The sequence below is a fragment of the Misgurnus anguillicaudatus genome, chromosome 20 (assembly GCF_027580225.2).
Source record: "Misgurnus anguillicaudatus chromosome 20, ASM2758022v2, whole genome shotgun sequence".
Lineage (NCBI taxonomy): Eukaryota > Metazoa > Chordata > Actinopteri > Cypriniformes > Cobitidae > Misgurnus > Misgurnus anguillicaudatus.
In genome coordinates, this window is record NC_073356.2 from 28,790,702 (window position 1) to 28,813,778 (window position 23,077).

Genomic DNA, 23,077 nt, shown 5'->3' on the forward strand with positions numbered 1-23,077 from the left:
CGCTGAGCCGAGTGAGGCATCTGATTCCCCTGAGCCGAGTGAGTCATCTGATTCCCCTGAGCCGAGTGAGTCTTCTGATTCCCCTGAGCCGAGTGAGTTTTCTGATTCCCCTGAGCCGAGTGAGTCTTCTGATTCCCCTGAGCCGAGTGAGTCATCTGAGCCGAGTGAGTCATCTGAGCCGAGTGAGTCATCTGAGCCGAGTGAGTCATCTGAGCCGAGTGAGTCATCTGAGCCGAGTGAGTCATCTGAGCCGGGTGAGTCATCTGAGCCGAGTGAGTCATCTGAGCCGAGTGAGTCATCTGAGCCGAGTGAGTCATCTGAGCCGAGTGAGTCATCTGAGCCGAGTGAGTCATTTGAGCCCCATTGGTCAGCTAGTGTGGTCACCGCGATGCCCCAGAGACTCTTTGTCGTCACCAAGACTATGGCCAGTGCTGAACTCTCTGCATGTCCTAAGAAGACTGTTCCCAAGCTCTTTGCCCTCACTGTCTGGTCTGAGATGTCAATATGTGAACTCACTGCCCTGTCTAACCAGGCCCAGAGGGCCTCTCTCTGTTCTCTTCTACCCAGGTTCATGATACCACCAGCACCACCCTGGTATCCAGTCCCTCTCTGGTCTCCGGCTCCGCCCTGGCTTCCCGCCCTGCCGGCTCCGCCCTGGCTTCCCGCCCTGCCGGCTCCGCCCTGGCTTCCCGCCCTGCCGGCTCCGCCCTGGCTTCCCGCTCTGCCGGCTCCGCCCTGGGTTCCCGCTCTGCCGGCTCCGCCCTGGGTTCCCGCTCTGCCGGCTCCGCCCTGGTTGCCAGTTCTGCCGGCTCCTCCTTGGTCCCTGTCTCCGCCTACGGCTCCTCCTTGGTCCCTGTCTCCGCCTACGGCTCCTCCTTGGTCCCTGTCTCCGCCTGCGGCTCCTCCTTGGTCCCTGTCTCCGCCTGCGGCTCCGCCTTGGTCCCTGTCTCCGCCTGCGGCTCCGCCTTGGTCCCTGTCTCCGCCTGCGGCTCAGCCTTGGTCCCTGTCGCCGCCTGCTGCTCCGCCTTGGTCCCTGTCCCCGCCCGCGGCTCCGCCCTGGCTCCAGCCTCCGCCCGCGGCTCCGCCCTGGCTCCAGCCTCCGCCCGCGGCTCCGCACTGGCTCCAGCCTCCGCCCGCGGCTCCGCCCTGGCTCCAGCCTCCGCCCGCGGCTCCGCCCTGGCTCCAGCCTCCGCCCGCGGCTCCGCCGTGGTCCCTGTCTTTGCCTACGGCTCCGCCCTGGCCCTTGGACTTTCATGGCCTTGGCCCACCATCCCTCCCCCGGGTCCACCTCCATGCCACCGCCCTCCTAGACTGTTGTACTTTGGGGTTTTCTGGGGGGCGTCTGGAAGCCGCCCTTTGAGGGGGGGCTATGTTATGAACTCTGTCTGTGTACCCTGTCTTGTACTCTTATTTTGAAGTCATGTCTGTGTCATCCATGTCTGTAGTTCTTTGTAGTTCTTTTGTTCATTGGTCCGTGTGATGATTGTTCCCCAGGTGTGTCTTGTTTTCCCTGATTACTCTGTGTATTTAAGCCTAGTGTTTCCAGTGTCTGATGTCGATCGTTATTTGATGTTATGGTGTTTCGTGTTCCGTGTTCTTGGTTTCTTTTTGGATTACCTGCTATGTTTTTGTTTGTTTGTTGTTATTTTTAATAAACCTCACTGCACTTGGATCCGCATCCTGTCTTACCTGGATTTACCCGTAACAGTTAGCTATCTCCATTTCACATCAATCAAAAGCTTCTTTTAACATCATATTCTCCTCAGACGTTAAAAACAATCGAAAACCACTTTATATATTTGTTCTCTCATATTTAAATTACTAAATGGCGAAAGAAAGAAAAGAAATCAGTAAAATAATGTTTGTTTCTGAGGTAAAATTAAACTAAGTTCGCAAGCGCATGCTGGAGGAACAGAGTAGAAAAGCGTGTGCTGGAGTAGTGGAGCGTGCACGACTTACGCACTAATAAAGAATAAAATGGATTTAATTATGTTTTAACTTAATTTCCAAAAAAATGGATGGATAGCAGCAGTAGTGAATACATACAGAGCAGTGGGACTTCTCTCTAGGTTATAAAAATAAAAACTAAAAATAGCATACAGGGAAGGTTCTCCCTAGGTTATAAAATTAAACCTAAAAATAACCTGCAGGGAACGTTCTGGGGGTGTCTCTCTGGGTTATAAAATTCTACCTAAAAATAATCTTCAGGGAACGTTCCCAGAACGTTCTTTTTTGGTTTTCAAAAATAACCATATTTGAACATTAGGAGAACCTTATGTGTTTGCTTGGAAGCTAGTAAGCACAACTGGTTCTCCCTGCATGCTGCCAAAGCAATTGATCTGCCTAATTATTGCTATACAGTTATTTATAATATTTACTTTTTACTTTCTGTACTTAAGTACGTTTTAAATTGGATACTTTTGTACTTTTACTTAAGTGATGTTTGATTGGAGGACTTTACTCAAGTGATGTTTGATTGGAGGACTTTCTACTTTTACTGGAGTATTTTTTTATGTGAGTATAAATACTTTTACTCAAGTATAACGTTTGAGTACTTTTTCCACCCCTGTCTGAGAGGCGGATATTGATTAGGTTGTACACACTGGATAAGTCCAGCTTGGAGAAGATGTGGCCTCTACACAGCTGCTCCAGCGCAGCAGGGACCAGAGGAAGGGGATAACTGAATTTGACTGTTTGGGAATTGAGATGGCGTTTCGCTCTGGGATGGACAATGGGTAATAAATGTGACCTTTAGCCAGGGTGGCTCCAGGTAGTAGATCTATGGCACAGTCCCATGGCCTGTGAGATGATAGTTTGGTTGCCAGTTGATTGCTGAAGACATCCTGGAACACCCTGTACTCAATGGGTATTTTCACATAATGTTGAAAAGCTGGGTTGATGCTGGATCATCCAAGGGCATCCCAGGATGAGCTCTGCGGTGGATTCCTCCAGCACCATAAACGATATGTCCGCCATATGTAAACATCCAATGCGGGAGTGCGTGAAGGGGTGAAGTGGCAAATATGACCCCGGCCCAGCGGTATGCCTTGGATAGTTTGTACTTGGAGTTCCTGTTGGCAATGAAGTTTATGGATATTCAGTGTACTGTAGGAGCTGTGTGGAGATGAAGTTGCCCCACAGATCTGGAGTCAATGAAAACTTACGCTGAGAAACAAATAGAGGGGGTTAACAAATGGACTGTGGTACGATTCAACACTTTAGGAAAGATTTGGACTGAACTTACCAACGGGCACAGAGGTTAAATGGGGCATACACTGATGACGGGTTTGTCACTTCCACAGTACAGGCAGAGCTTGAGTTGGATGCAGCTTGATCGTTCAGGGGCAGATAGGTACAGTTGAAAGAAAAAGTATGTGAACCCTTTGGGCTTACTTGGATTTCTTCATAAATTGGTCATAAAATGTGTTCTGATCTTCATCTAAGTCACAACAATAGAGAAACACAGTCTGCTTAAACTAATACCGCACAAGCATTATATGTTTTCATGTTTTTATTGAACACAACATGTAAACATTCATAGTGGAGGGTGGAAAAAGTATGTGAAACCCTAGGCTAATGACTTCTTTAAGAGCTAATTGGAGCCAGGAGTCAGCCAACCTGGGGTCCAATCAATGTGATGAGATCGGATGTGTTGATTAAAGCTGCCCTGTCCAATAAAAAACACAAACCAATTTTGAGTTTGCTGTTCTGAAGAAGCATTGTCTGATGTGAACCATCCATCGCACAAAAGAGCTCTCAGAAGACCTATGATGAAGAATTGTTGACTTACATAAAGCTGGAAAGGGATACAAAAGTATCTCTAAAAACCTTGATGTCCATGTGTCCACGGTATGACAGATTGTCTACAAATGGAGAAAGTTCATCACTGTTGCTACACTCCCTAGGCGTGGTCGTCCTGTAAAGATGACTGCAAGAGCACAGCGCAGAATGCTCAATGAGGTGAAGAAGAATCCTAGAGTGTCATAATACTAAATGTAACTAAAATACTTAAGTATTTTAGATACATTTTCCAAGCATCTGTGCTTTATCAGAGTGTTTGTCTTGAAAAAATTTTTACTTTTCTTTACTAAAAAATGTTCACTACATTCTAAAGCATAGACTCATACTGTGTATTCATTATATATTGCATATTAAAATTGATTTAATGCCTTATTACATTAAAATTGTGTACTTTTACTTTCTTGAGTAAAAGTACGAAAAAAAATTGACTTAAGTAAAAGTACAAAAAAGTACTAGATGTTTAATGTACTTAAAAATTTAATATAAACCAAAAACTTTAAATTATGAAATGTAGTGGAGTAAAAATTATGATAATATGTTTTGGAATGTATGTTTTCCAAAGAAAAACACTAATAAAATACGAATAATTGAAAATTTTCTTTTATATAAAAAGTAAAATTACTTAAGTATTATACAACTCTGGTGTCAGTTAAAGACTTACAGAAATCTCTGGCCCATGCTAACATTTTTGTTGACAAATCTACAATAAGGAAAACATTAAACAAGTATGGACTTCATGGGAGGACACCACGGAGGAAGCCACTGCTCTCCAAAAAAAAACATTGCAGCACGTTTGAAGTTGCAAAAGAGCACCTGGATGTTCCACAGCACTACTGGCAAAACATTCTGTGGACAGATGAAACCAAAATTGAGTTGTTTGGAAAGAACACACAACGCTATGTGTGGAGAACAAAAGGCACAGCACACCAACATCAAAACCTCATCCCAACTGGGAAATATGGTGGAGGGGGCATCATGGTTTGGGGCTGCTTTGCTGCCTCAGGTCCTGGACGGATTACTGTCATCGATGGAAAAATAAATTCCAAAGTTTATCAAGACACTTTGCAGGAAAACTTAAGACCATCTGTCCGCCAACTGAAGCTTAACAGAGGATGGACGATGCAACAGGACAATGACCCAAAGCATAGAAGTAAATCAACAACAGAATGGCTTCAACAGAAGAAAATATGCCTTTTGGAGTGGCCCAGTCAGAGTCCTGACCTCAACCCGATTGAGATGCTGTGGCATGACCTCAAGAGAGCGATTCACACCACCAGACATCCCAAGAATATTGCTGAACTGAAACACTTTTGTAAAGAGGAATGGTCCAAAATTTCTCCTGACCATTGTGCAGGTCTGATCTGCAACTATAGGAAATGTTTGGTTGAGGTTATTGCTGCCAAAGGAGGGTCAACCAGTTATTAAACCCAAAGGTTTACATACTTTTTCCACCCTGCACCATGAATGTCTACATGCTGTGTTCAACAAAAACACGAAAACATATAATGCTTGTGTGGTATTAGTTTAAGCAGACTGTGATTCTCTATTGTTGTGACTTAGGGTGTATTCACACCTGCCTTGTTTGGTTCGATTGAATCGAACTCAAGTTCGTTTCCCCTCTTGGTGCGGACCTTTTGGGCAGGTGTGAATACAGCAATCGAACTCTGGTGCGGACCAAACAACCGCACCGAGACCCAGCTGAAGAGGTGGTCTCGGTCCGGTTCCAAACGAACTCTAGTACGGTTCGTTTAAGGTGTGAACATGTACCGACCTCGATTCGCACCAAATGTATTATATTATTGTTATTCTGCTAGTGTGAGACGCGCTATCAAGCAGTTTATGTCGTGCTTGCTGTACGGCAATGATTTTGAATACCTTTATTGTAATAATAAACTTTTTATTTCTTTGCTTAACTTAGGTGAGTTTGTCCATGTTTATATTGTTGTTGTTTTATATTCATTAAGAATGCAAGCCAGTAATTTGTTTAAAAAAAATCTAAGGATCTTAAGATTTTTTTATGTTATAAGGCGGGTACAATGTTTTCTGTCTATTCGTTTTGTTAAATAAGCGAGTAATTTTACTAATTAATTGTTGTTCTGTTTTAATAAAAATAAGAATAAACGAATGGGTTGGAATAAACACATATAAAGCATTCATAGTAATGGAAAATTATGAGACGCGCTATCAAGCAGTTTATGTCGTGCATACTGTGCGGCAATGATTTTAAATACCTTTGTTGTAATAGCAGAATATTATGCATACAAACAGCGCATCTAAATCCGCGTAATTTAACTTTTCCGCGATTGCGGAACAAAACGCAAAATCAAAAGAAATGTCTTGCCAACCTGCATTATTTATTTCATGGCAAAATAATAGCAGTAATTTAAAATGTCTTATTATATTTTTTATCAAATTATCTAATATTCTTTGATACAGAGTTAGACAACTTGGTAAACATTTCTGGCTTTATTTTACTTCAATCTTTCTCCAGCACCCTGCACCCCATCACCAGCAACACCGCGCCCCACAAACAACAGTCAATCAAAATCTCCTGTGCACATATTACTACATTTTTATTTTATTTTAAAGTTTTTAATTGTTATCTAGTATAATGAATTATTTTCATACATACGTGAAAGGTCTGTGTGCACCTGCTGTCTCACATAAATGACAAAAACTGGGTGAAGCAATAATGCATTTCAATTTACTGTTTTTTAGTCCTTATATTAAGTTGTTGGAAACTTGGGACACAAAAGAAAGGCATCTGTCCACTACCATCTCATCTCAGCGTTAGCAAACTTGTGCATGCTGTCAGCGCGTGAGGACCGATCTTTTTCCTTTTAGGCTTTGAACTTGAACGTAAAAAACCAAGATTACGCAACGCACCTCTCTCAGTGTTGACGATAAGGATTGATTCATATGTTCTCATTAATATCAAACATTTATCAAATATTTATGTGGCTGAAGTGGTTAATTATTTTAATATAATTTTCCTTAAATCATCTTGGCAAACCACTGTATGACAGCTGTCTAGGTTAATCAAAAAACAAACGGTGTATCTGAGGTTTTATTTATTTTTCATATTTTCATTTTGTTTCTCTGTTCTTATTATATCACTGACTGTTTACTTAATTATTTAATTACTTGAGAACTTCTAATTTAATATTATACAAGCATTGGTATCCTAATTAGAGAGAAAAAATATATATTTTTGCGCAAATTTCTGGAAATTACTGCTACAAAATTACCTTCATTTTGATCGCAAAAATCACAAAAATAAATCGCGAAATAATGGAGGGACTGTTTGAATAATCTGAATAGCTAGATTTGTATAAATAGCCTAATGAAAGCCGTATACTGCGCATCTCTCTATCCGTGCGGCTCAAAAGCCTGATAACTTTTTACCTGATACATCTTCTGCACAGCGCAACTGTCAGAACATGCTGTCTATGATGTCTTTGCAAAATATATATAATATATAATAATATAATATCGTTTAGATGACATTAAATTGTGTGCTTTTCAATATAGTGTCGGCATTTTGGTTTACCTGCTGATAATACCAAATCAGTAACAGAACAAATATTGCATTATGAATTATCTCCATTATTTTGCTCTTCCTGCTTTCCCCCACCTGATAATTTCTGTCCAATGAATGAATGACCTTAATGCACATGTGGTTATGTTTACAAATTTTGGTTCACTTGCAAAAAGGGCAGTGTGAATGCGAACCGCACCAAAAAATAAAAAAATAAAAAACATTTGGTCCGGACCAAAGCAAGTGAACTAGCGGACTTTCCTGGTATGAATACACCCTTAGATGAAGATCAGAACACATTTTATGACCAATTTATGAAGAAATCCAAGTAAGCCCAAAGGGTTCACATACGTTTTCTTTCAACTGTATGTAGAATTGATCTGCATGGGTTCGGGTGCTTGAGGAATCATGACGGGATCCATCATAATTACTCATGGAGAGTTTTCCCTGATGAAGTTTGAAGGGTTGATCATGAATAGATAAATCTGCTACTGTCTGACCGAAGACTTCCTTAAAGTGTTGGATGAAACTGGAAAGAGATTTTAAAATGGGAGATTCCGAGTTCCAAAGGAATTTGGCCCACTGGAGAGCTCATCCGGACAACAGAGAAATAACAAAAGCCACTCGTGCAGAATCATTGGAGAATTGATGAGCTTGCATTTGGAGAAATAGAGATACATGGAGTAGAAAACCGCTGCAATCCTCCACCTCGCCGATGTATGTCGCTGGTGCATGGGACTGGCAGAGGCAGCTGTCGAAGCAGCAGGGTTTTGAGGAAGTATTTCTTTGGGTATAAGTGGTGGATTTATCTGGGGAGAGGGAAGTAGAGACTGACGAACTGCATGCACCGGTTCCGTGATGGGATCGTGAGCCGGGTTATCCCCGGCCTCGAAGGGATCTTGCATATGTGGTATGGTCTTTTGTCACACAACAGAACAGGAAGCAGACAGGAGGTCAAATAAATGTAGTTTATTGATTCGTACACAGGGGGTGAATGAGCATTGGTGAGTAAACGGTAATAATTCTTCTGATATGCACTTACCTTTATAATCATAAAGTCTCTCTGTGTAGATGGCTGATGAAGATCCAAGGAGGGGACAATTGGAGGAAGACGACGACAAGATGAAGAGCACAGTTAAGTCATTTGGTAAGTAGCACGGATAAGTCTGAGAGTCCAACATAGACAAGACCAGACAGGGAATGAATGGGAGAGTGAAGGTTATAAGGGGAGTGAGATGATGGGGCACAGGAGAATTAATACTCAGGTGAGACCAAGTGGGAGGAGTGAATGATGAGGAAGATGGTGCAGGTGATGAGTCCTGACAAATTAACAATCCAAATCAAATATGAAGCATAAATCAATAAACAGATATAATCAAATGAAAACATTGCATATCTGGCAAAAGGATAAAGATCTGGCTACAGATTCCTCAAAGTAAAATAAAAAATACATGATGCTGTGTCAAAAGATTTCTAAATATAGAAAATCGCTCTAAACCTTTTGCCAACTTTTTCTTAAATATCCAGAGAGAACAAAGCATTGTAATAATAATAGGAATTTGGTACTAATTGGGTGTTGTGAACTTATGGCCTGTAACTAATATGCACACAGTGGGTGAAAACGATAGGTGCTTTCAAGGCAGTCTCCCAAAGTCTCCAACCATGCCTGTCACGGTAGGAAATACACTATTTCCTCCGTGTCATGTTTGTATGTGTGTGTTTGTTTACTTACCCCTTCCATGTGCTCGTTAGAGCGATCCCATTCACCTGTGTGTTGATTGTCTCGCTCCAGCTGTTCATCATTACATCATCTCCATAAATACTCACCTGACTTTCTGTTCCCTGCCAGATCCTATTGTTTGCTCAGCGTCCGTGTTGCTTGGTTGTCTCGTGTACTTTGGATTACTTGTCACAGTTGGATGTTTATTGTCGTCGTCGTCGTCTTCGTGTGGATGTTATCGTGTTCAGCCTGGATTCACCACTGCTCACCACTCCACCAACGCCGCACTCAAAACTCACCAACTTCCACCGTAGTCATCGTCACCATTGCCCATTGCAACACCGGACTGGATTACTTCCGCATTGACTCTGAATACTCTCTCTTTGTTTACATTTAATAAACATTGTTTATATTTCACCTGCGCTTGCTTCCGACTCTTACGTATCATTACAATGCCAGAAAAAGTAGCAAGATTTGTCCTAGTTGCTTTTTTTAAAAAGTCGCTAAAGGGTTCTAAAAAGTTGTTAAATCTAGCGACAAAGTGGCCAAGTTGGCAACACTGTTCGGACTGTGGCAGATTCACTATTTACATGCAGAATTTGCAAGAACAAACACTAAATGCATCTTCAAAGAGGAAATTTACTTATTTTGCCAGTACTGCAAAACGGTAATTCTGATACATGCAATGACTATCCATTATGACTTTTTATTTTTATGTAGGTGTCACAAGGTGACGATCTTTTTTTCTTTGGGGCGGAACCAAAATTATGGAAGTTTGGTTCCGCCCGGAAGTGTTTCCGCCCGGACCGGAAAAGACGAACACCGGACTTCCGGTAAGTGCCGCGAGCAGGAAATCGGCGAATTCGATGCACCTGTGCCTAGTTGGGGACAGCGGTTAGTGATTGGAAGATACGCTAAACAAGGCAGTACTTAAGGCCAAGTTTATTCACAGTCTAGAGACCTTTTGGGTGTGTGGAAGCGCTGTGTTGTGGCCGCTGGTGCGCTGTTTGTGGCTGCCTAAACTCTCTCTCTCTCTCAGGCTGGAACTATTGATTGTGAAGTCATCGCGAACCTTAAAGGTTGTGAGGAGAACGAACACATGACGGATTGAGACGAAGTGAAAAAGGGGATTGAAACGGCATCGCTGTGAGTACCTAGATCTAGCTGCAAGTGTCTTGTGTATTAACCTGGCTTATGTTAACTCCCTCCAGGAGAAGGAGGACGGCCCTACCCCTCATAGAGAGTGGTGGGTGAGCCGAGGAAATACTTACCGAAGCAGACACAACAACGACACCACTAGCTGGGCCGCATATTTCCATCGCCATATCTGAACTAAGCGAAGTGAGGGAAGACGGGCGCCTTTTTTGTACACTTGGAGTGGTGGGTGAGTCTTTGTGCTGTGGAAACCTTTATTTTTGACGTGGTGCTGTATATTGCTGTGGGTTGCCGTGTATTGCTGTGTGTCTTGTCAGATCAACCCCCGCCTTCACGCACTTCGTTAAGAGAAGACAAAGAGGCTGCTGGCTTTAGCTCAGTTCAACACAGCATACGTTGTGAGCGTGCTTCGGGCCTCCAGAAACAGTATGGTGCCCAGAAACGATTTTCCCCCGTCTAGACCTCAGGCGGATGTGAAAAGTGGCGGTGAAGAGCCGAGGAAACAGCAGAGGTGTGAGTACGATTTGGGGCTATTATTGCTGACATTTTCTATTGCATAAACATTGTTGTTGCAGAGAGAGAGGTGACGTAAATCCATCGTCCCGTGGCCTCTACAAAGGGGCGCCCCTGTCCAGAGTTCGAACGCCTGATGGTAACGAGGAAAGGGCAGTGCTCGGCCCGGTGAGACGTTGGGATATTCCACCCCTCTGCCACCATCTAGCGGTCGTGAGGGTTCGCCCCCGACGCCACCTAGGAACTACCTACCCCATCGCACGTCGTGCCGATGCTGTAAGTCCGCCACTGCTGCCTGTGTGCCTATTAAATCTCTTACGCTGTCGATCCATAGAGACGGAGCATGCACTGTATCCGGTAGACTTGTGGGGAAGAATCTGAGGAGGAACCGAGCAAAACCTGTACTTACGGTATGCTGAGTCCAGTCGAAAGGTGAGAGCCATTTCAAAGCAAATTAACTGTGCTTCTGTGTCCAAGCCGATACCTGTGGGAAGAAGAGGAGAGAGAGCGAATATTCTGAGGAGAAACCGAGCAAAGAACCTGTACTTACGGTACGCTGAGTCCAGTCGAAAGGTGAGAGCCATCGTAAAGCAAACTAACTGTGCTTCTGTGTCCAAGTCGATACCTGTGGGAAGAAGAGGAGAGAGAGTGAATATTCTGAGGAGAAACTGAGCAAAGAACCTGTACTTACGGTACGCTGAGTCCAGTCGAGAGGTGAGAGCCATCCTAAAGCAAACTAACTGTGCTTCTGTGTCCAAGTTGATACCTGTGGAGAGAAGAGGAGAAAGAGTGAATATTCTGAGGAGAAGCCGAGCAAAACCTGTACTTACGGTACGCTGAGTCCAGTTGAAAGGTGAGAGCCATCTTAAAGCAAGCTAACGGTGCTTCTGTGTCCAAGTCGATACCTGTGGAGAGAAGGAAAGGAGTAGTGAGTAACCTGACGAAAATTGTGTAACTACAAGGGAGAGCCTCCCCGAGAAAGATTCAGGTACGCGACCAATATAATAATCCCCCACACTCATACTGGTTCTGATTCTGCCTCCAGGAGGAAGAAGGAGCGCGCCACGGATTATTAAGGCCAGGCCGGAGCCTGAGTCCCACGTCCCGGACCCCCGTTGGCCCCTTGCTTCCCGTCATCCCCTGGCTGAGGCCCACCTGGAGGGCAGAGCTAGATTTAGTTTTAATCCCCTTTCCCCATTCCCCAAAACATTTTAAATATTTAAATTCAATAAAGATTGTTTTATACTTACCTGTTCTCGTGTTGTTTGGTCATTGGGTTGGCTTTGGGGACCTCCTCGAGGTGGAAGTTGAGAAGGGGCGTGGCTTTAGCCTAGAACAGCCAGCCCCTGGCCGTGACATAGGCTACACAATAATAATCTTTTACATTGTCATGCTTTCATTTTTAATATTTGGCATGTTTGTGTACACGTGTTGTGCACCCGCCTATACCGTGCTAACGTGAGCTTTAAATAAAAAACTATATTCCGCTACAATACCACAATTGTATTGTTACAATTGTTAAAATTGTTCAACTAATAATAAAAACAGGTGTGTATCACAAAGCACCCTTGTGGCTATAAACTTTCCAGTCAAACTTGTAAGACTTGTAAGACTCTAAAAACTGTAAAACAACAAGCAGAGGTGAGATTTGAATATTTTCATGTTTAAAAACAGAATCAAATGAAAACACTGCAGTGTGTGACACATCATGACAGTGTGTGATGTTTAAAAAAAATAAGAAACCTTTTGGGACAAACCTTGTTCCTGTTTTATCAATTTTAGGTGCTTACTCCTTTTTAAGTTTAGTACTGCTTAACTTACCAAGTTTGTCCTTTCAGGAGTGTTCATTGTACAAAGGTGACAGCTATGTGTTTGACAATCACAGAATGTGCGTGTTTTTTTACTTTAATTGTAATATTCTATGTGTAATATTTTTAGGAATGTCTTGTATTCAGTATGGAAGGGATTTGGGGCAAGGTGATTATTGTGATTTAAAAAAAATAACTATTTGTTACCTATGATTGTCAAACACATTTTGCTTAGTTTGATATTTGTATGTGAAAACATTACAGACTATAGTGCAACATTACAACTGTTTGTTTTGTGCTTGTTTTGTATGATTAACCCAGAATCAAAGATTTTGCATTTTTTATGTATGTATTCTCACATAAATGGTAAGAATTCACAAAAATTTGCTAAAAGAAAGAACATTTTAAACAGTTAAGATTTTTTGTAATGTTGCATTTTATCTTGTTGTTTTCATGACTATTGTTCTTCACATAACCTGTCACGTGCACAGCTTTTAACAAATAAACAATAAACAAGTCAGACTAGGATCTATATTTGCTTATTGTTTCTATGGTGAGCAGTAAAAATGAAAGTAAATGGTATGGGTTGGTCTCTGGTTAAATTTTTGTTCAGTAGGAGCTTTGAGTCCACACACTGCTTTTACTGAGAAACAAACACTTCACAATCAATCTTCTGATCTTAAAGTGTCACTTGTTCTGAAGGTAAGAATGTACATTTTTGTTCTCATATCGCAACGCATACACAAATGTTTATCACTTTATCAAAAATGGTGTAAAATATAACAATAATCCCAATGTCCTTTTTAGATGGCTACATGCGATGATATTAAGAAAGTTACACAGAAGGAGGTGAAAGATGTTCAGAATACTACTCCAGATATTTCATCAGCAGAAAACACAACTGAACTTGAAAAAGAGTATGATATCATTAAACCAGAAGAACTGGAGGAAATTAAAGAGACCATATCCACTCTGAATCTGCCAACAGCAATTCTAAAACTCAAGAATTTTGTTGATCAGGGAGAGCGTGTCGAGTTAAATATTGCTGTGACGGGAGAGTCTGGTTCTGGAAAGTCTACATTTGTCAATGCTTTCAGGGGTTTAGGGGATGAAGATGAGGGCTCTGCCAAAACAGGTGTAGTGGAGACCACCATGGAAACTGAGGTTTACCTTCATCCAAAATACAAAAATGTTAAAGTGTGGGATCTTCCTGGAATAGGAACACCAAACTTCAAAGCCGATGTGTACCTTGAGCAAGTCAAGTTTGAACGCTATGATTTTTTCATCATCATTGCTTCAGATCGTTTCCGAGAATGCCACGCCCAGCTGGCCAAAGCGATTATGAAAATGGAAAAGAAGTTTTACTTTGTTCGTTCTAAGATTGATGCAAACATTGCTGCTGAAGGGAGGAAAAAAAGCTTTAATCTGCAAAAAACACTAAATGTTATTCGGGAGGACTGTAAAAAAGGTAAATGTATGCTAGACTGTATTTACACAAAAAAATGCTTGGTTATATTTCAACCCAGCATTGGGTCAAAAAGAGACAAACCCAACCCGCTGGGTTGTAATATAATGATGGTTTGTTTTAAATCAAAATGCTGGATTATTTGAACTCAGCTGGGTTTGTAACTTTTTGAGTGTGAATGTGTGTGTCTGTGGTTATATAAATAAATATAAGTATATATCATATACACATATTCATTACAAAATTTGTATCTTTTCCAGAGATGAAAAACATTGGTTTTGATTCTCCCCAAATTTTCTTGATTTCTTGCTTTGATCTGGGCAAGTATGATTTCAATCGGTTGCAGGAGACAATGGAGAAAGATCTTTCCAAGCATAAGAGACGTGTGCTAATGTTGGCTATACCAAATATCACACTGGAGATAAATGAGAAAAAGAAGAAAGCACTAGAATATGACATTGTCAAAGTATCAATCCTGTCTGCTTGTGTGGCTGCAGTTCCTGTTCCTGGTCTTTCATTTGGGGTAGATTTATTGATTGTAAACAATGAAATAGAAAAGTACTACAGTGCTTTTGGTCTGGATGATTCATCCCTGCAGATGCTCTGTGAAAGATCTGGAAAGACCATAGAGGAACTTAAGAGTGTAATGAAGTCACCACTGCATCGCGGGATAAACCCAACTACAATCTTAAGCTTGCTGACTGCGGCATCCCTGTATGCATCAGAAAGTGCAGTTGAATATGCCTGCAGTCTCATACCTGTATTTGGCACTATGGTGGCTGGAGGAATGTCTTATCTGACTGTATCAAGAATGCTAAGAAAAACTCTGCATGAGTTAGCTGAAGATGCCAGGAATGTGCTGATAACTGCACTGCAGACTGAAGTGGATTGAAATGGCAAAAACTGTCATATTTTGCAAAACATATACTCTGCAGCACCACAATGCGAAATGTATTTTAATACACTTTAAAAATGCTTTTTAGCTATTTGATTAAGAATAATTATACCACGGGTCTGTTGCATGCTGCATTCTGATTGGCTGAGAAATGTTCTATGGGTGTTGATTATTTTTCTGTAAACCGCACACCTATCTTTTCAAATGTCTTAAAAATAGGCACCAGAGCAATGTTTGTGGTAACCGTGGTATAAGCGGAATAATTGACTCCGGTCCTTTGAATTATTTGAAAATAATGCACACCTGCGGTGTAACGGCACTCCGCTTCGCGTCGTGCCGCATTACCACCTTGGTGTGCATTATTTTCTTATAATTCAATGGCCCGTCGTCAATTATTCCTTACTCAATTAACCCTATATAGAATAGTTGCTGAACCCAATCAAACGTATACTATATCAATGTAATGCTGGGGTTTCTATAACTAGATTACTATTTCACTTACTGCCATTTATTGTTGTTGTTTGTGTACTGGTATGTTTTCTTTCTTTTAAGTCATTAACAAATTTGAATTTCATGTTCCATAAAATTGCAGTTTTATGGTAACTTTTTAATATTTTGTTCAGACATATGTCAATACTGTATAGGTTCAAAAACCAGAAGGCACATAATAATGTTTCTTAAGCATTATAAAGCAAAACCTCTAGCTTTTTATGATGTGTGACCTTGCAGTAATGAACTTATGATATTCTTTATCAAACATTTGATTCCGTCTGTATGATTGTTAATCATTATGTTAAAGGCGGAGTCCACGATGTTTGAAAAACGCGTTGGAAAAGGAGACGGGCTGACTACCAAAACACACTTATAGCCAATCAAATCAAATCAAATGCCGGGTTGCGTATGTGTGGGGCGGGTCTATCAACAGAAGGTCCAGATTCTATTGGGGTAGGGGCGTGTTTGTTTGGGTGATTTCAAATATCAACATTGGCTTTCGAACATCGTGGACTCCGCCTTTAATTAGCACAGACTGACTTCTTAGTAGAAGTTTGAGACCATCGCCATAATCATCCCCCCACACTAAATTTGTGCTCATGTGTTAACACAAACACAAAAAGAACATGGGTTGAACCCAGGTAATGTACATTCTGATAAAAATGTATACCTTGTTAAGTCACTTTGAATAAAGTGTCTGCCAAATGCATAAAATGTAAATGCAATGTAAAATATAAATAATGTTATATCTATTATATCAGATCAACACACTACTGTACCTATTATCCGTAAATGTCAATCATTCTCTTTTAAATTATGCCAAAAAGGTTGTATAATAAATAACTTCAATCTGTGTGTATGCAGTCACACCAGGGCCTTTAAGATGCATTGTGTTCGACATCCTGACAATTTTAAACAAAATTTTTCCAAAACAGGTTTTTTTTATATAATGAGTATAATTTAACATATAGCCATGGAATAGTTGTGGGAGGAAAGACTTGGAGGAAAGGTATATGCAAGGTCCCGTTTTTCGTGTGTTTTTAAAGCTATGATTGTGTTTACGGTGCACAATATAACCTGTGTTTATTGTTTTAAAAAGCATGGTATTTTTCCCAAAATTTACTTCTGTGTATAGCGCTGTTTTCACTGCTAAAAACGGGCTGATGTTTTCCTTGTTCTATGAAGTCCCTCCTTCAGAAATACATTTCTGATTGTGTAGTTTGTTTAGCATGTTGTGATTCGACAGCAGCTTAGTTTAGCAGAGCTGTTTGAGCTTAGCTGGTGACTAACGTATTCCTGTGGGTGGAGTTTAGTCAAAAACTGTTTTATTGATGTCATTCAACCTGGAAGTAGAGGACCAGCCGTTCGCTGTATGCTTTGAAAGGGGGCTTCTGTTAAAAAAAATATATTGCCTTGCCATTGAACTTTTAGCTTTACAGTTTTGCAGGTATTATTTATGCACTAACAGCAACATTACTAACCAAAGTTTGACAAATGGGATCAGGAAAAACGAGTTACAGTGATAATATTATACTAGTAGTGTTACTAATTACCAATAAAAATGTTGTAATAATATTGTAGTTACCATCTAAAAATGCCTGTACGTATATGTTGTGGCCCATAAGAGACCTACATAAGACGTAAATGTGTCCCATCACTAACCCATGTAGACAGACTCCTGTAGGCACTAAATGGGAGCTACCTGGTTAACCTATAGGGCCTATTTCGAACCCATCAAGACTGCGTTATCACCCCATTTGGGCTAAGAGACTTACATAACACCTGGCTGGGCCCCATCACTAAGGTCTTATATGGTGCCCATCAAGGGTCCATCGTCAGCCCATCTGGGTTAAGAGAACTACATAAGAGCTGGGTAGCCCATGGGCCCCACATATCAGCCCTGGTGCAAATTCTGACATACAGTTTATTACAAGGTATACACCAGTGCTCTCTGGTGTAGAACCCATGACATTTGCATACTGCTAATACAATGCTGTACAAACTGAGCTACAGTGACAACCTGACTTACTGATGCTCACCAGAGGTGGAAAATCCATGTGCCATGAGTAAAAGTCCTTTCCAGTATGGTGACCTCCTGCAGAAAAACGGTGCTAATTAGCAAATCCAGGTGATTGGAACAAAATACTGGGAAGGACTTTTACTCATGGCACATTGATTTTCCACCTCTGATGCTCACCAAGTCTCAGGTTTATCCATTAGCTGCAGTTGGGATTGGCTGTGACTCTTGCATCCCTAAGCGAAGTCTCTTATCTTTTCTTGCATCTACTGGACTATAGATAGATACATACATAAAGAGTGGGGTGGGGAAGACAAAGGAAGAGAATGAAGTCGCCCAGCTTTCTTTTCATAACTGCACCAATCTCAAACATGCTGGTAAATGAACTGAAACCTGTTTTACAGGTTCAATACTCTCTTCTGGTTTGTTATTGAGATAGACTTGTGATAGATTTGATCAAGTAAATTTACATACAAGTACATTCACTGTTGCTTAGATTCCTGTCCGACTGTCGATTTAAATCTGTGCAGGTAAAAGGTTTGAAACTTGCAAACTTAATATCATATCCTATTGGTAATATAGTCAAGCCTAAACATAGGAGATCTTGTTCAGATTACACAAGGGATCTGAGAAAAGGAGAGGTAAGTGCAAGGTAAAAATATAACAAAAGTTAGATAGGCAGGCACTATTTTTTGTTACTTTCACTTAACATTTTTAAATATTGCATCTGCAAAGTGTTCATTATCATGTGATTATGACAAAGCGTAGAAGGAATTTCTTTAATTTCTTTGAAAGACGTTTATGCACAACACAAATCAAACCAAAATGTACTGATTTTATGTGACGTTACACATGTTTGTGTTAATGGTGTTAATGCTTACTATGTTCATGTAATGTGATGTTCAGTCTTTAGTATGGATTCAGTGGGAGTGAATGTTATTGAAACTGCTGCTCTGGGGAGACCCTTCCAGCTGGGGATGCTGTATGACTGCAGAAAAGATGCACTAGTACCAGGTACCAAAACACAAAAAAAACATTGACAAACAACCATTTAGTCTTAGATGCATAAAATTGTAATGTATGGCTTCAAAAAGGTGATAACGCTGTTTAATGAATAAAATCTGAAAATATCTGACAAATAGAGATCAGTATTACACAGCACTCTAAAATCTTTGATTCTGATTGGCCGTGACATTTCAAGGTCAACTATTTCATAATCAAAGTCAAAGTTTATTTATAAAGCACTTTTTAAAAAAACACCAACACTGAAAAAATGATTTATTGAATTTAATAATTTTTTTTAAGGTAAGTGGTTGCAATCAATTTATTTAAAGGCACACCGCAGAACTTTTTGGTCACTAGGGGGCGCTAGACATGTATTTTTCACGCCTAGCGCCCCTAGAGGCCACAAGCGCCGCAGCACTGTCGCAAATGAAAAGAACTCGCCAACCTTAAAACTAAACTAAAAACTAAACCTTTAAAACGCTAAACGATCAACATTTTGAGGCATCAGGGAGAAACCATTCATGTTACAACTTTCTGATGAGGAACTCCTGGCAGAGGGCAGAAGCCATTTCTCAATCTGAAGGTTGCAGCCTCCGGATGTCGTATTTGTAAGCTGCATATGTCATCAAGACTGTCTTATTTCACAATATTAACAATTATAAAGTTGACTATTATTCTTACTTAATCGTAAATCGTTGCAGTATGCTTATGACTTGCGAATGTAATGCTCAGTTTACCTTAATAAACCAGGCTTGATGACGTATGCAGCCTGCATATTTGACCTCCGGAGGCTGCAGCCTTCCAATTGAGAAACAACCAGAAGTATTTCCTTACCTTTTTCAAAACAAATATTGTTGCATCGTCTCTCTCTCCCTTGCCACCAGGATTTTCCGCAATGGCGCTCGTTTTTCCTCTCTTTTGTGTGAAATTTGTCGCTCCAAAAATCCAAGTAAACCGATGTGTTTAGGTCTGCCGCTTTGTAATACGTCTCGCGAGTGACAGCGGAACGCAGCAAATGAGGAAGAGAGAAGAGAGAAACGCTCGGATCTGATTGGTGAATGAATAGGGATTGGTGAATGAATTGGGTTTGGTTTTACACTGTGGGAGTTTGAGCAAGTTTGACTGCTATAGCATCCTGGATGGTAATGTAAATACCATGGACAGTAAAATAAAGTTAAATACGTGAACACGTAGATGCAGCATCTGAATATAGGGAACTATATGCAAGATAATCACCGTCATTTATAAAGAAGATCGCATTTATGTATGAATCAAGATTGTGAGTTTATATTTTAAAAAATTGCCTTATATGGGGAATCGACCCAGGTCGCCCGTGTCATAGGTTGGTGACACTAACACGGTGCTACAGTATCCATAATAGAAATCGCTCTCTACACTCCTTAAGTAGCCTCCAGCAAAATTCACGTTAAAAAAATTGTGTGGAGGGAGTGACGTATGCCGTAAAGCAGTCGAATTTTGTAGTATTTTTGTGCTCTGGTTACTACCAGAAACCCTAAGTTTTAATGTACGAGTAAAGACCCCGTCAGGCTATGGTAGACATGTCATTCAACCTATTTAAAGATCCAATATGCCTTTCCAATATGCATATTTTTTAATAAAATTTCCTAAAATAACTTGCACAGTGTGATATATTTCCAGCAGTAGTGTACTTACAATATCTCAAAAGTCTCCAATTTTTTTATTTTAGATAAATTCCGATTTTAAATAATTGTCCGTCCCGGAAAAAAAACGTCGCCTTTCAGTGACGCAATATCGCACTATCGTATTGATCAATATCACATGATCAAATGCGGAAGTGCGGGTTATAGCGTTATAGCTGTTATCGGCTGATATGGATCACAATTACTCTTTGGCGAGTAACATTATAGAAGTGCCAACAAAACGTAAGACTTTGTGACAAACGGAGGAATAAAACCAGAGTAAATCTCGGCCAGGCGTTTTCCAGATAGAGAGAGCTTTGCGACAATCTTGGACTTGACAGAGACTCTGCTCTCGCGAGTGTATTAATAGACAGGTAAGCAAATCTATTTTATTATTTAAGTATACGTAGACGATTTTAATAGCACTTATAAACAGTTATATTGCTCTTTGTAATTCGGTAAGGCTTTTCATCACGTTTAGTGACCGAGATTCTGACAGTACAATTAAAGAGCAGCCAACTCTCACACATTGTCCGCAACATTCACGCATTTAATTGGTTTCACATGCTCAAACGAGCGTGTGAAACCAATCAAATGCGTGAATGTTGCGGACAATACAATCTATCCCTACGTGCAAATGTTTGTTCAAATTTACTATGAGAACGATTGGTTTGAACACGTTAAACAACACGCCATTAACTATAAACGCATAAAACTGCACAGCATTAACCCAAAAAAATAATTTGACGAATTGCTAAGTTGTAACGGGATAATATAGCATAACATGTCATGTTCCTTGCAGTTCATTGATTATGATGACATAAAATAATGCTATCAGACATAAAGGTAATACAAAAACAAATAAATTACCTCATCCACGGTCATGATTCAATAATTCGAACTAGATGCATTGATAGATGGTGAAAACTCATTGAAAACGACATCTCCCATCGTCACCTGCTTTCTAAGCCTGCTTTCTGAGCGTCATCAATCTTCGCCTTTGTTATTGTTGGAAACTGTGCCCTCTTGTGTTGAAAAAATGACATACTGGATCTTTAAAGTCGATGTACTATCACAAAAGGGTCTTGAAAATTTATTAAAAACTACATGGTGTCGCTTTAAGGAGCCTGGGTCCAAACAATACCGATGCTACTAAATGTGTAGAGGACACTGAAAAAATATATCATGTATATATATATATATATATATATATAGTTTAAATACTTGTCTTCGTTAAATTAGAAAAAGTCATTTAATCTAAAGCATAAAAAAATAATGTCAATCATTATAGACATTAAGTTTTAATCGGGGTCAAATTGACCACAGGATAATAGGAGAGTTAAGATACTAAATTATAACAGTTTTTTTTATTCGCTTTGGTACTATTTTCACAAGTATGTGGTAAAACTTCACAACTGTTAGTACAAAACTCAAAGCAGATCATCAAATAGTCCGTTTTTTCAAACATTTAATCACATGTTCAATTGACAAAATTATACATTCACTTTTTCACCACACTTAATCATTGTGTCATCAAAGAAATACATTTCATTTGAAGTAATTGTCTTTCACAATGCAATGTTCACAATACTTTTGATATGCTTCTCATCTCATTTGCGTAAATACATTTGACCAGCACTAAATCCAACTGATCTTAATAGTTAATCACTGAACCATTTGGTAAACCTATTCTCATTTCAGCAATATACAGTATATGGATTTTGAGAACTACAGAAATAACACCTGTGTTTGTACAAACATATAAATTATGTGTAACTACACATGATAAAATACTCGTTATTGCTAATTGATTTTACATAGTGGTAACCAAAGTTGGTCATTACAGTAGATACAGTTAACAGTTTTGGTACTATTTTCACAAGTAAGGTGTACATTTTCAAAACTCTTAGTACAAAAATCCAAACTGATCACACTTTTAACGCAGCTAGTCATTCTTTCAAAACCTGATGTAATGCTTTCAGTAAGTTGCACATGTTTTCAGTCCACATAATCATTGTTTCAAATACAAGATTATTGTAATATGTAATGAGAATATTTGGTTTAATCACTGAAACATAACAGTATGGTCTTCTTTCAGTTTAGTACTTTTAACAATCAGTTCATCCAACATCAAACAATGCAAGATACATGTTTCAAATCAGCCTTAAAAGTGCTTAAATTAATATGCTACAGTACTATAAAATACATATTACACAGTTTCACATTAGGCAATATACACTTACATACCCAACAGTTGCATAATCTATAATTTCCAAAATATCCATCCTTTGTGTAATCAAGTGAAGGATCAATGAAGACATCCTCTACAATCATTTGAGCAAATTACAGTAGTTTTTATTTTTCAGATATAATTGTAACATAGGTATACTTTCTATAATGTAACTGAATTAGAACATAACATTTAGTGCACACATTACATTACAGTAATTTGGGTCAAGCCTGTCGTGAGCATTTGGCCTTAGATTTTCGTCCATATCTCTTTGACCTCTCTGTGGGTGCCCATGCCCACCTCTCTGACCCTTGTCCACAAACTCTTCTTTTTCCTTGCTGTCAGTCCTGCTTCATGTTGAAAGAAATTGCCAGTGTTTACACCCCCACTTTTACAGTATTTCTACTGTAATGACCAATTGTGGTTACCATTATGTAAAATCAATTAGCAATAAAGAGTATTTTATAAAGCAAATAAAAAAACTAATACTGTAAGATACTAAATTAAGAGACAAGATAAATATGAGATTGTGGTTTAAAACCTCATAGCTATTGTATATATCCCCTGTTGCAGCATCCTTATATACTGTACAGCTGTCACAGTCTCCACATTTAAAAAATAAACTGTGATTTAGGCTACTGTGATTCTGTAATTGTTGCAAGTAAAATATCACTTTCCTTTCAAAGGAATCACGCTTTGGGATAAAGAGCAGTTGCAAGAGAGCACACGTTCTCGTCCCCAAATTAATACAGTTTACAAAGTCACAGCTTCAGACTC

The 23,077-nt window shown here is 39.9% G+C and overlaps 2 protein-coding genes across 2 annotated transcripts in view; both read left to right on the forward strand.

Annotated features, from left to right (window-relative positions):
* Positions 1-23,077, forward strand: part of LOC129454938 (interferon-inducible GTPase 5-like) — a 197,576-nt gene that overhangs the window by 133,802 nt on the left and 40,697 nt on the right. The gene's annotated exons all lie outside the window — the stretch shown is intronic.
* Positions 13,120-14,996, forward strand: LOC141351338 (interferon-inducible GTPase 5-like). Its single transcript, XM_073857961.1, has 3 exons — positions 13,120-13,237; positions 13,343-14,003; positions 14,261-14,996. Exons 2-3 carry the CDS (start codon positions 13,343-13,345, stop codon positions 14,890-14,892), a joined length of 1,293 nt encoding a protein of 430 aa, XP_073714062.1. The 5' UTR covers positions 13,120-13,237; the 3' UTR covers positions 14,893-14,996.